Source organism: Equus asinus, chromosome 8, assembly GCF_041296235.1.
Source record: "Equus asinus isolate D_3611 breed Donkey chromosome 8, EquAss-T2T_v2, whole genome shotgun sequence".
Taxonomy (NCBI): Eukaryota; Metazoa; Chordata; class Mammalia; order Perissodactyla; family Equidae; genus Equus; species Equus asinus.
In genome coordinates, this window is record NC_091797.1 from 45,554,254 (window position 1) to 45,568,332 (window position 14,079).

General features: G+C 37.3%; 1 protein-coding gene across 10 annotated transcripts in view; it reads right to left on the bottom strand.

Annotated features, from left to right (window-relative positions):
- CARMIL1 (capping protein regulator and myosin 1 linker 1) overlaps window positions 1-14,079 on the bottom strand; it is a 309,026-nt gene that overhangs the window by 56,773 nt on the left and 238,174 nt on the right. For all 10 annotated transcript variants that reach the window (XM_014851594.3, XM_014851592.3, XM_070515533.1 and 7 more), the window contains 3 exons: window positions 11,163-11,338; window positions 8,026-8,113; window positions 5,662-5,811 (listed from right to left, as the gene is read on the bottom strand). In XM_014851594.3, coding sequence (XP_014707080.2) covers window positions 5,662-5,811; window positions 8,026-8,113; window positions 11,163-11,338 — 414 coding nt within the window. The remainder of the gene's footprint in view (window positions 1-5,661; window positions 5,812-8,025; window positions 8,114-11,162; window positions 11,339-14,079) is intronic.

A 14,079-nucleotide genomic window follows, 5' to 3' on the forward strand; every position in this document is an offset into this window, starting at 1 on the left:
ACCTTGGGCAGACTACTTAAATTTTCCATGCCTCAGTTTCCTCATTTGTTAAATAGAAGATATTAATAACACCTATTGCTCATAGGTTATGAGAATTAAACTGATTACTCTTCATAAAGAGCTTCGAATGGTGCCTAGCATGTCATAGGTACTCTATAAGTGTTAAATGAGTGAATAAGAAGACTTTACTATGTGATTTTCTGCCCTGGAGTTCAAAGGATATCAGAATCTCTGGGGCTCTGAGAGCGGAAGGAAATAGGTTGGGAAAACTCTGCAGGTTATTCTAACAGTCCTTGTTCCGCCTCAGTCCTCCTCCCCACCAGGTGAACTAGATCACCTCCTAGTTTCTTTCTAGTTAAAAGAAAAAAAACAAAGACAAGTATTTGATCGGAGACAGAGTTTTAAAAAAAGATTCCTCTTTCTACCATTTCATTTAAAGAAAATAGCCTTTTCCTTCAACTTGCTCTCAGTCATCCTTCCAGCATATAACAGGCCCCATCAAATCATTCAATCATGCTTATTTCAGCCTTCGCTTAGTCAAAGCGTAAGTTTAATAGGTGTTGACAACGTGAAGAATTTCTTTCTAAGAAATCAATCATATAGATTATTGTTTCCACCTCCAAAAAGGCAATCCTTAAATTCAAACTAATACGTATTTGGATCTCTAATTTATGGCCCTAAATCGTCACTAGTGCAATTATAACTACTAGTTCTCTAAAGAGACTTAAGCACTGAAATGGAATTGACTTTTGGACCATGGAGAAATGGAAGAAAACATGAAGATATCCAGGGGCAGGGAAAAAAGAGATGCCCAGAATCTCTACTAAGTCTGTTAAAGAAGCATTCAAAAATGGATTTAATAGATGTCATGAACATCACAGACAAAAAAATACCAGGATCTGTTAACAACCTTGAATCTGTAAGCAGCAGGTTGGTGATGAGTCAAAGTTACTTTGGAATCCCCTAGGGAAAGTGGCACAGGGCTTTGGACTATAAGCAAACATTTCAGTTACTACAGTAGTTACAGCACCTTCCAAAGCGGTCACATTCAACAATGCTCTAGCTGCAGGTGTGGCACAATTTCTACCTTCTAGGGGCTTATAATTCCAAGTAGGAAAGGTTGCATGCATGCACTTATGCTTCTGAGAATTTTCTATACAACAGTTAATCTTGTGTCCTAATTTATTGGCTCACTTAAGATATAAATGTTAGCACGGAATATGTATAGGCTCATTTAGAAAACCATCACAGACTAAGGTCTCTCCCTTTGAAATATGTACTTCCAACTTTTTTAAAAAGGGTACATGAGGATCACAAAGTGAAATATTTGGTAATAGATGTCAATGAGAAACAAAAATGATTTGCTACTTTGTCTACGAGAGATGGCTGTGGCAGTAATAAAAAGGTAAATCTAATGCTCTACTCCTTTCAAGTTAGCTGTGAGTCTGTACCACTAGCTTCGGGTAAGAAGCCAAAGCTCAGAAAATTGATTTTCTTTAGGATCCCTGCACTTGGAGTAGCTGCAGCTGTGTAAATGGTACTGTCTTTGGGCGGCTTAGAATCGATGGTCTGGCTGAGAGTATCAAGGAATCATTACAGCACAAAATCCACTGACTGCACTTTTTACACAAAAATGTTCTTTTTCACTAAACTAACAGCAAACTTAGCTCTGGTTTTCTCTTACTTAACAACTCATCAGCCTAGTTAAAACAATTACTAAAGACAAAATTTGGGAAACAGAAAAAAATGCTATTTTCATGACTTAAAACTTCTGCCCATGTAAGTATTTGGTTTTTCATAGAGAGTTCTGTCTTGTGTTCCTCTGTCACTCACTCAACAGCTGAGGCCCTGCTCCTCATCCTAGGACTCAACAGGTGCTCGTGTCAGGAACGGCCTGGACTGCTTGCCTCCTTGGCTGTCTGAACCAGAAAAAGACCACCCTTCTAACCTGGGTCATTCTTAGAGTACAGTTCAGAGAGATCTCCATCTACTCCAGCCGCTTCATGCATCATGGCAATGAGAATGTTTTTATAAAATGGAAGCCACTTCTGCCGCATGGTTGGCCCTTTGGTCCTGATGGTGGTCCTACATCTCTTTTTAAAAAAATGATCTGCACATGCATTTTTTTTAAAGGTACAAACTTCTAGTAATAAAATAAATAAGTCTTGTGGGATGTAATGTACAGCATTGTATTATTTGAAAACTGCTATGAGAATAGAATGTAAAAGTTTTCATAACAAGGAAAAAAATTTCTAACTATGTGTGGTGACAGATGTTAAGTAAACTTACTGTGGTAATCACTTTGCAATATATACATATATCACATCATTATGTTGTACAACTAAAACTAATAAAACTTTATACGTCAATTATACCTCAATAAAAAATAAATTGAAAAGAAATAATGATTGTTCTCCTCTACCCTCACCCCACCTACTTTACTTAAGGAGAACAATCTTTCTTTCTTTCACATAAACAAAACCAAATCAATCAATCAAGCAAAAACAAAGCTTGTACAATTTAAAACCATTCTTTTAGTAGCTAAGCCAGTCTTTCTTAACCAACACTCTCTCATCCAAAACCACATGACTTATAAACTCAACAAAATACACTTTACGAGCTCATATTTGCTTTATCCCTTCGAAACTCACACATGACCAAATAATTCTGGCAGGAATGTGATAAGTAGAGTTATCACTTTTTAAAATTTTTAATTCAAATCTATTTCCTACTACTTATTTTCTTTTAGGGTTAGCTTAAGAGCTTTCTGGAATAATTACCCTGTGATTACATGGCATCCAACCTCGACTGCCTCAAAATACAAACAAAATAAAAATAGTTATTAAACATACATTTTACAATATACTGGACAAGCTAGTTTTTAAAAACTTAATAATTCTTCCACATAGACCAAATATATGTGTAGATTTATCTAGTTATATAAAAAAGTATTTGTCATCTTTAGTTATACTAGAATAATACTTGAAATCTAGGATTATATTTTAGCTTTGCTAGTTTCCTTATATGTGACAGGGTTTCATCTAAGGGCACTCAACTACAGTCACGTGACACATGACGAAGTTTCGGTTAGCAACGGACCACATATACAACAGTGGTCCCATAAGATCGTAATGGATCTGAAAAATTCCTATCACCTAGTACATCTAGAAGAAGACATTTAAGAGGTTTGTTTATGACTTCGAAGGATTTGCCAAGGATGAGGAGGTTGCGAAAATCAACCAGGCTGGTTGAGATGGCAAACCACTTTAACCTGGGTGTGGCTGAGGATGACACTGAAGAGCCCCTAGAGGTGGTTCCCAAGGAATTGACTAATGAGGAGCTTTTGGAACTGGAACAGAAATGCATAGCTGAAAAAGCAGCAAGAGAAAAGGAAACTGCAGGAAAAGAAAAAGAAGACTCCCCAAGAAAATTCACAGTGAAAGGTTTAGCAGAAGCTTTCACAGACCTTAACATGCTCCTTCAAAAGTTTGAAAACATGGACCCCAACACAGAAAGGTTTTCATGAATAGAGAGGAATCTTCATGGTGCATTATCTGCTTATAGGCAAACCTATGACGAGAAAAGGAAACAAACGAAGCAAACCACCATGGACTTATTTCCAAAAAGAGTGATGCCTCCTCAAGAAGTGCCTCAGGCAGGTCCTTCAGGAGGTATTCTAGAAGGCGTTGTTACCACAGGAGATGACAGCTCCATGCGTGTTATTTCCCGGATGACCTTCTAGTAGGATGAGACATGGAGGTGGAAGACAGTGATATTGATGCTTCTGACCCTGTGTAAGCCTAGGCTAATGTGTGTTTGTGTCTTAGTTTTTAACAAAAAGTTTAAAAAGTAAAAAAAAAAAAAAAATTAAAACCAGAAAAACCTTACAGAATAAGGATATAAAGAAAATATTTTTTGTATAGCTACACAATGTGTTAGTGTTTTAAGCTGTTATTACAAAAGAATCAAAAAGTTAGAAAAATTTTTTAAAGTTTATAAAATAAAAATGTTATAGTAAGCTAAGGTTAATTTATTATTGAAGAAAAATGTTTTAAAAATAAATTGAGTGCAGCCTAAGTGTACAGTGTTTATAAGGTCTAGAGTAGGGCACAGTAATGTCCTAGGCCTTCACATCCACTCACCACTCACTCACTGACGCACCCAGAGCAGCTTCAGTCCTGTGAGCTCCATTCATGGTAAGTGCTCTATATAAGTGTACAATTTTTTATCTTTTCTGTATTTTGACTGTACCTTTGCTAGGTTTAGATATGTTTAGATACACTAATACTTACCATTGTGTTCAATTGCCTGCAGTATTCAGTACAGTAACACGCTGTATAGGTTCATAGTCTAGGAGGCTATACTATATAGGCTGTACCACATAGCCTAGGTGTGTAGTTAGACTATACATCTTGGCTTGTGTAAGTACACTTTGATGTTCCCACAACAAAACTGCCTAGCAACGCATTGCGTTCTCAGATAGTATCCCCGTTATTAAGCAACACATGACTACATTTTATTCACAGATTTTTAAAAGATAACAATGGTTTATAAATAAGGAACCACTGAAAGCATTACATTCTCTTCTGGGCTGGAAAAATAGTATTGGCCACATCAGATCCTTGCTTTGAACGTTAAAAACAAATACCATTCCTTAACAATGGCTCCAACTAAAAATTACTAAAATCAGTAGCTGATGTAGATCCAGCTGGGCACATAAGTACTCAAACCTAGTCTCACTAACACCCTCTCAGATTATAAAGAATTACTAAAAAAATGGATATTTTAGTAAAACAAAAATATTGAATACAGAAGATAAAGCCATATTGAACACAGAGGCATATACAACTGTTTTTATGGTAAAGTGAGAAGTAACTAAACTAATAACACAAATTTTTACATAATGAAATAGGAACTGGAATAAACTTGTCCTCAGAGAAAAAAGTATCAACAACCCGAATACTCTATAACTATATGGTCAGATGATATACCATGTGAAATTTAGAAAATGAGTAAGGAATCAACACCTACTGCTAGGTAAACACTGTAGTGTATACTCCATCTTCTAAAGCACAGCAAGTCAAGCGATTTAAAGAGAATATGAACTAAACAGGAAATGCAAATTTAAGAGTATACTCCAAAATAGTGTAAAGAAAAAATAAGAAGTAACAGAAAACATAAATTATAGGACCAAGAAAGAGATAGTCATCCCACATCTTTTATTTGGGAAAAAGTCCTTCCTTACATTTTTTTAATGGCTTCTTTATTTAAAGATATTTTCCTGTCACAAATGGCCTTTAAAAGTTAATCAATTTCTCCTAATTAATTTAGGAATTTTTTCCACGATGGCTATAAGGACAGATCCAGGTTTTATGTTCACTAAAACTTTCACAACTTCTCTGGGCGGTGGGGGGAGGAGTGTAAACATTAAGAGAAGTTTTACAAAATTACAAATAGAAAGTTAGGTACAAGGCCTTAGTGGGGACCTGAAGCTTAAGCTTTATTAGCTTCATTAACAGCCTCTGCACAGCAACAAGTTTCTGAAAGAGTTGTCTCTCGGGGGGAGTTTTAGCTGGTCTGGTTTATAAAGGTGAGACTCTTGAAAAAGCAATAGTTGAGTCCAGTGAATGGAATCAGGTGCTGCCGAAGGATGTGTCTTACCATACAAGTATCCAGGTCTTCCAGACGCTCTATCTCTGTGAGCTCCTCCACTGTGATGATGGAGCGTTTAACCGGCTTCTCCTCAGCCAGCTCGAGCTCCAAGGACTCCTGTTGAGGAAGGGTCTTGCCACGTCTGCTGAAATGGTCAGCCTAGAGAGTCAAGATGCACACAGGGAGAAATCAAAGCACAGAAGCGAGGGAAGGGCAGGTCAGCTGAATTCCGGAAGACATCTTCCACAAGATGGCCCAGTGAAGGATTATGTCTGCCTGTGGTTAACAACGACTCGTAATAGAGACACGCCAGAGTAACTTGCCTCTTTTCCATTATCTTTCTTTGGAGGGCCGAGTGTTTTAAGCAAGAAATTATAAAACCTCCTTTAGTAAATGAAACTACTTAGTCTAGAAGAAAATAAGGATTGTTCTTTCCATTAATTTTATTTCCTATTTCTATATCTAATGCTTAAAAGTATCTAACGAGGGGAAATAAAATTATTCCAAGCTTCATTATTTCTAAAGGGCTTAAAGGAAGGAAATTGCTAATATAATTTTAATTATTGCTAACTTTCATTGTTTTCATGTAATGAACATATTTTATATGATTTATTAATTTCCAGGTAAACCTAAAAAATTAAATGGTAAGAAGTAGAATAAACTGGGCTGAAATTAATGAGCGCTGGTGCTGAGCTGCTGCATCACCAGGAACTTTGATTTAACTCTTTTAAAACAAGGATAACCAGGGAACGATTCCACGCAACCTCTCGGAACACTTGTAAACTTAAGTGGGAAAAAATATGAATATAATCGGAATGTCTTTGACAACAAAATTTCATTTTGAAGATTCTACTTCTTTCACAGAGCAGTTAAGCTCTCTCTTACAAAACAAGAGTGCATTCACACAATTCTTTCACAACTGTAAAAAGAAAATGCCAGCACTACGAGTGCTTAAATTCTGCAAAGAAGAATAAATGCAAAAAAAGTGAAAAATTCAAACTTTTGGTGTAGTTCTCCGGTGCAGTCATGTTGATTCAATATCCAGTATTTGTCGCATCAAGCAGGCATTCTGAGGCAGTCCCTGGAGCTGTAGGTTATGGATAAACTGTTTCTATAAAAGATGCTGTACTGACTTTGTTTCTGCTTATTTTAAAAAAGGAAAGTGTGAATTGGGAGCTCTGTAGCTCTTGACTGTGCCATGAACTAGAAACTAGCACTTCTTAAATTCTCTGTACTGATGAACCAGTTTTATTTTTACGTTTCCAATTTCTCACAAAGCAATATATTGGTAAAATACAATCGAAATGAAAAATTGGAAAAATAACATGTGTTTGGATATTGTGGTCAGGTCAAATTGCTCTAGAAGTTTCTCCATGTTTTCCTTTGGTTGCTGAACTAACTTTGTGACGTACTAGTAACCATCTGCTTGTGGGTCAGCTATGGTTCACGGGCAATTCTCTGAGTAGCATTGCTGGAGATGTCTACCTTATCTTTTAGATTTTAGAGGAGAGTCATATATTTTCCTGAAACTAATTTTTCAAAGTACTCATGTTGTCTGCCTCATGGATAGGAAGTTGTTACTGTTCCTTTCATTTTGATGTTCTCTAGTGTCACCCAACAATTCAATGGCATAAAACTAGTATCTCCATTCCAGAGAGTTAATCTGAATTTTTTCTCTGGAAAAAAGTCATAACTTGCTTGGGAGATTTCTACTTTATCACACTGCTAATATTTTTGAGACGTAAGATATAACCAGTAATAAAACCTTCAAATGAGCCTTGGAGGACTTCCTGAAGTTCAAGAAACATGAAGTTTCTGATATATTTTTCATATATACCACCAATATTGGAAGGAGAGTCTTCTACCTTGGTGTAGAACCAGTATCCAGATTAAGATAATTTATTTTTTCACCTTGGTTATATCCAAGAGGCCTGGATGGGCACTCAGCAGCTAAAAATCACTAGAGCATGTCCATTTTACTCAAACTTTCTTTGGACGCCAAATATTTCATTTCCCCCATGTTTTCAAGAATAGTCCATTCTCAAATAAATCAGAGAGCAAAGAAATGAGCACAGATTAACCAACTAATCTAAAAAATCTTAATTTTAGATCTCAGTCTCAACATCATTGCCCACCAAGACTTTCGACCTGCATTTTTCTGGATGACATCATTTCTGCTTTCCTCTGCCACTCCCTCTGGAGAAATTCTAATATCCTCTAGATTGGCTAGAAGCAACGTAGAAGAGTAAGGAGGAAAACCAGAATCTTAACCTATAAAGCTGCAAAGGAGTAAAATGTAGAAAGGCTGGAGGTCACGCTGCATCACAGAAGACCAAAAGAGGAGGTCCCGCTCCAGATGTTCATGGCACTCACCAGTTTATGATGGCAGTGTGAAAGTGCATCCAGAATTTCGTCCACAATTCGATCAGACAGGAAGGAGGCCACTGTCAACTTCACTTCACTATGTGAAAATCAAAAGGACAGAGGAGCATTTTAATTTGTGCAAAGGAAAAAACATCTCCCACCCTTGAGGCTATGCTGATAAGCTCAACTGTGATTCCGTTTCTGTCTTTGAAAACGGAATATAAGAGGGTGTGATTAGGGCCAAGGACTTCTAAAAATAAGCCTTAAACACTGCCATAAACACACAGGTAATAGACTTTCTTTACCAATTTCAACCTGCCTCTGCAATTTCAAAACTCAAGATTTAGTGGTAGAAATGAAAAACATCTGGATAAAGACAAACTTAATGGGAACCATACGCACCATGTGGTGAGGAACAATCCATTCATTGACATGAATGAAAACAAACTTGGGCTGGAGTAAATTAAGACAGTCTAGTCTGATTGTTAAACCTGGGTTATTACTTTAATATGCATATCCCCCACCTTTTAAAAAAACTTTTTACTCGTCAAATGGTACCAATTTGAACTCCTTCTGCTTTGACCTGCCATCTTACTTTGAATACGTACAAATTCACTGTTCTCTTGTCTTTTATGAACAGAGGCTACCAAAATGTTCAGTTTTAGTGCTTCTTGCCTGACCTTAAAAAGGGGCCGAGACAACAGAAAATAGCCGGTAGTTTTCACTAACAAACAACTCAGCCACTAAGGTTTTGGTCAGATAGCTGGTATTTTAGTGATTTGGTACTCCCAAGAATTCAAATTCCATGTGTGTTTTCAGTCTGAATAACCCTACCTAAACGCACATATGCACAAAGGTAGATAAATGCACAATACATTTAAAGGTAAATGCGCTGAGAGACATGTCCCCACATTCCAACACTGCCTCATAAGCCCAGTGTGCTTTCAAAGTAAACATATTTAAAGTTTTTAGAGCAGGGAAAGGAGTTATCAAAATAAAAGGATTCTATGCTAAAGCTACAGTTGGAAGTATATCTGCGTAACAGGGAAAAACCTTTCTAACTAAAGGCAATAATGTGCATCGCCATTTCTCTGCCCAGGAAGACTTCCGACGGGCGGGCAGAAGAATGGAAGCAGTAACTCTTCGATGCCTACGTTAAAAATTGTCAAGGCGAAAGATAAAAGGATGTTTCTTTAATTTCTGTCTCTGAAACAAGGTCTCTGTAGCTATTTGGCTTATCTGATACTTTATTACTCCCCAAAAGTGTCCATTGATAAGATGCACTGGGTCTCTTATTAAAAATGCAGCTTACTGAGTCCCACCCCAAACCTCCAGAGGGGCCTGGGAATCTAACTTTAATAAGTGCTTCCTCTGATTCTTTTTAGACATCTTTGGGAATTTTACTTCCCCATAAAACTATAGAGTCAGTAGTTTAGTTCTCTCTCTTTTCTCTCTCTCTCCCTTTCTCTCTCTCTCTCTGAGCTAGGGAGGAGCGGGTTATCTATTTCAAATTGTAGCCCCCAAAAAGATTCTTAAAAATTCAATTTTTTTTAATGACTCAAGATTGTTCTATCATTTTGCTATTGGATGCTATACTTCCTTACTGATTGAACTTCCAGTTTGCAAAATTTTTAGAGGAAATGATTGGACTTAATCTGCACGTGCACACATGCATATGAATGTATACATCCATGTACGTGTGGGTGCGCATACTTTCATTCTCTCCAGGCTCAGTGTAACGTATTACAAAAAGCCAAGTAAGGAGTTAATGGACATATAATTGATTCATTGATATGAGAAGTTCTATACTGCTGTTCATCTATCAGAGTTTGCCCATTTTCAGGGGAAATGACCATATTTGACAGAATTTGGTACTCCAGTAAAGGCATCAGAGTATGATCTACTGGCGGTTCAATCCATTATGTATTATGAAAGAATGGTGGTCAATATGTTTTTTTCTCCTTCATACTAAAAGGGCTTCAATGAAAATTCTGAAACCACGGGTTATAGAAATATGTAAGCATACCTTGTAAGGACTAGAGCTCATACAATCACTAATCTAGGGGTCCTATAAACCCTTTGAAAGTCTTTTTTAAATTTCTCAAGTCCTTCCAATTGTCTTACTATTCAGCTGAGTAGGCACTAGGATCTGTTATTTTTTTAAAAACTACACACACACTGAGGACAGCTGCATCTATGACCTGAGACTGTCCAGTTACTGCAGAATTTCTTAACCTTCAAAATTCCACAATCTAGCCTTCAGGTTGTCGGCCTTCAATATCTACATCGTGATGATATAATTTTTGGCTTTACTTGGTTTTTGACTCTCATTTTCTTGCAGGCTATCATTTAACTATATCATTATATTTTAGTACAACTCCCAGCTATCCAGATAAGAGCTGTTATTTTGCTAAATATTCTTATCCGGATTCAGAAATGGTTAAAATGGGAAACTTAAAATGCTTCTGAACTTGGTTTCTAATTCATCTGATTCCCCAGCTAAGAAACATAATGAGAATTAGCTGAACTATCATGTAATACTGGTAATTATCCCAGAGTCTCTATGTAAAAATCCAGAAAGGTTTGTTAGTGATCACACCTTCTAAATATTTCTATCTTGGCATATTTTTCAAACTCTAACAAGTAGAAATCTTTATAAACACTCCATAGCACCATGAGCACGTACACAGTATCACAGACCGACCGAAGGAAAATATGGTGAGGTCATAGTGGGCCTCTTTGCCTAATTATAGGCTACACATTTGCTTATAATAGTATGGTGGTAGAAAGCAAACTGACCTCAATCTCAAGTTAGCAATTTATAAAGGTGAAAGATAAGCTTCAGAAGCAGAAGAAAGGGATCACAAACATGTACCCCTCTCCCCATTAAAAATAAAACCCTTAAAAAGAGCAGACAAGTGTAGGCTCTTCTGTAACACAAGCCTATCTGTGGTCATCTTATTTTGAAAATGTATAAACCTATGCATTTATGCACAGCTATGCATATATTTATATATAGTCACTGCCTATTAGATATGCCTAAACACATTATATATGGATAAAGGCAATAATAACACTCTTTATAGCTTCCTCGACTGCATTCACAGAATCTGCAGATCCTAGGTTTATTAACATTATAAACCTACCTAATTTTGTTAAGGATATCAATTCCAGACTGCTCCAACAGGACATTTTTAACAAAGGTACGTGGAATGGAAATCTTTTCAGTGCTGGCATGAATCAAGTCTTGTCGAATGTGGGCTTTTTTCATCACATTGGGACAAAGATTCTCGGCAGCATCAACCATGGACTCAAGCAACGCCTGCAATGCAGCACAAGTGGAGGGGGAGAAATGATGACATTGCACCGGAGGCGCCCGCCATAAAGCTGAAAGGTGGTTATATATGACACCGAGCCCTGGGAGAAAAGGGACACAATAGAGTCTCGGGACACAATCAAGGATTCTGAAGTGCCCCGCCGTGCCTTGTGACTATTGGATGATCATTGATCTCAGGTAATCATTTTAAATCACTAGGAAGATCCATCCAAGCTTCACACTGGCATTTGAAGTGTTATGGTGTACTAGCTGTATTTAACACAAAGGCATTCATGATAAGATTTAAAAAGACATACATCAAGCCTTTATAGACCACCTTACCACACCAAATCATTCTCCCTGGTACTAGAAAATAAACTTACAGATCTCCCTAGAAAATATATCAGATTTGAACTCCTGTACGATGTTCCATAACACAGAAACCCCAAATCAGGGTGAACCATTCAATAGCATTATCAAAATACCAGTAATAGAGAACCACAGAAACTACTGCCAGTTTTACTCTTTTAAAAGAAAAGCTTTAGTGTCAGGTAAAATTATAATTGTTATAACAAAAATAAACAACATGAATAACAGACAAAAACATTTACAGAGCACTTTGTAAACAACATTAATAATCATCAAAACACACTTATATAGCACTTTAGAGTTTGAAAAACGCTTCCTGCCCATTTTATCTTTCCAACATCTGTGAAGATGGGTACAGAAGCTATTCATGTGATCTCCATTTTATAGCTGAAGAATGTGAGCTAAAGAAAGTTCAACGATTTGCTAAGATGGATGATATGGCTGCTAAGTGTGGAAAGGGCATAAGCATTCGTATCAGACTTAAATTTAAATCCTAGCTGAGTGACATCAGGCTAAGTTACCGATCTCTCAGTTCTACTTTCCTCATCTATAAAATGGCAAATAAAAAAGTTCTTGCCTCATAGGATTAATGAGAATTAAATGGTATTACATATGTAAAGTGTTCAGAATAGTGTCCAGCATACAATAAAAGTTCAGTATAACACAGACAATATTATTAATTTGTTTTCAAAGATGCTACTCTTAATGGTAAAATTCCAGTTTTTGAAAGCCAGGCTTGATCCCATTACTATCGCAGCGTGAACAAGGACTAATGAAGCATTATTATGGAGAGACTAGTCCAGTGGTCTATCTGCTCACATATTCACACACAAAGTACAATCGCACTACTACAATGTCTCATTACGCTGGAGGATGAGCAGTAGAGCAGCAGTATGTTTATAAAGACCTTGTGGAAAACAGAGGAAGAGAGGCGGGAGGCAGCCCCTTGAGAAGTTTCCAAAAGCCACTCACATTTTGACAGCATTCTGTCCCTATTATAACTCTGACTAATCATTGATGTAGTACAACATTCCAAGAAAGCTGCAAGCAATGCCAATGAGTCAGTTTAAGACAAATTCTTTTCCTCTTTGGTGTTAGAATAAACATATTCTGTTCCAGATGGAGTTGCAGTCTAGCACTCCTGATAAGAACGACCTCAGGTATCAATACGCTGTTTGGATTCTGTCACGTTCATCAACATATCCATGACTTTCTGAAAGGTCCCCCTGCATGACAGTGCTAATTCAGTTGGAATGAACCCTAGACCTAAAGGGAGGAGACCTGGCTTCCAGTGTTGGCCCTGATGTGAAATTTCTGTAGAATGTTAAGTGAGTAGCGTCAAGTGAATAACCTTTGCATATTTCTGCATTCTCACCTATAAGATTATTTCTAAGGTCTCTTTCTGCTCTACAAATGGATGATTGCATGACTTTGACCTTATAAAAGGAATTTTTGCCTGCCCTAGGCATTCAGTTCAACAGATTTTTTGCAGTTAGTTCCCTACCACCACCTCCAGACCAAAACTGACTGATAATATAATACAGCACTTTATACGCTACAAACTGATTTCATCCACGATTTCCTTTGATCCTCATCACAACCCTGTAAGTGAAGGTAGATTTCAGCAAACTCATTTTATAAATGAGGAAATTGGGGCTTGGAGGAGCCAAGTGACTTGCTCAAGGTCACTCAGATAGTTACTAGAATAAGTGAAATGGGGACTCAGGTCTTCTGCTTCCTACTCTGGCCATCCTCTTCCAATGCCCCTGCCCAGTGCGCACAGAAGCATCCTGTTCCTCTTTCTTCATTACCTACAATTTTCATACCTATTCCCTTAAGTCTATGGTACCTAAGGCTGCCATGGTCGACTTTCTGGTGACAGGGCTAAGAGAAAGGGGAGAAAGGATGACAGGCTAAATTTGTAATGGAGCTCCTGACCACTTCTTTGTGTCCAGCTCCTAGCTCAGGTCCTTAAACAGCATCTCCTTCCAAGTCCATGGCCTTCTGCCCTCCAAATCATATTTTTCAACATCCATTCTTCCCATGACTTCAAATTACTACTCATATTCCGATGATTTGCAACCAAATGTTTATCTACAACCAGCTACATAATATATACAGTACATGAATAATACAGTCCATTAAGCATTTCCACCTGGATATTCCACCATAGAAAGGTCAACTGCAACATATTTCATTTTCCCCTTATCCTCACCCAAACAATAACTACAACAGTAAAATCAACCATTGTTGCAAACTTTTTATTGTAAAGTAAAGCACCAAACTGGGTCAGAAATTTGTGAGTCTTCCTAGACTCCATGTACCTCAACGCCTTCCACGACATCTATCTCTGTTTTAGAGATAACATGTTTTATGTT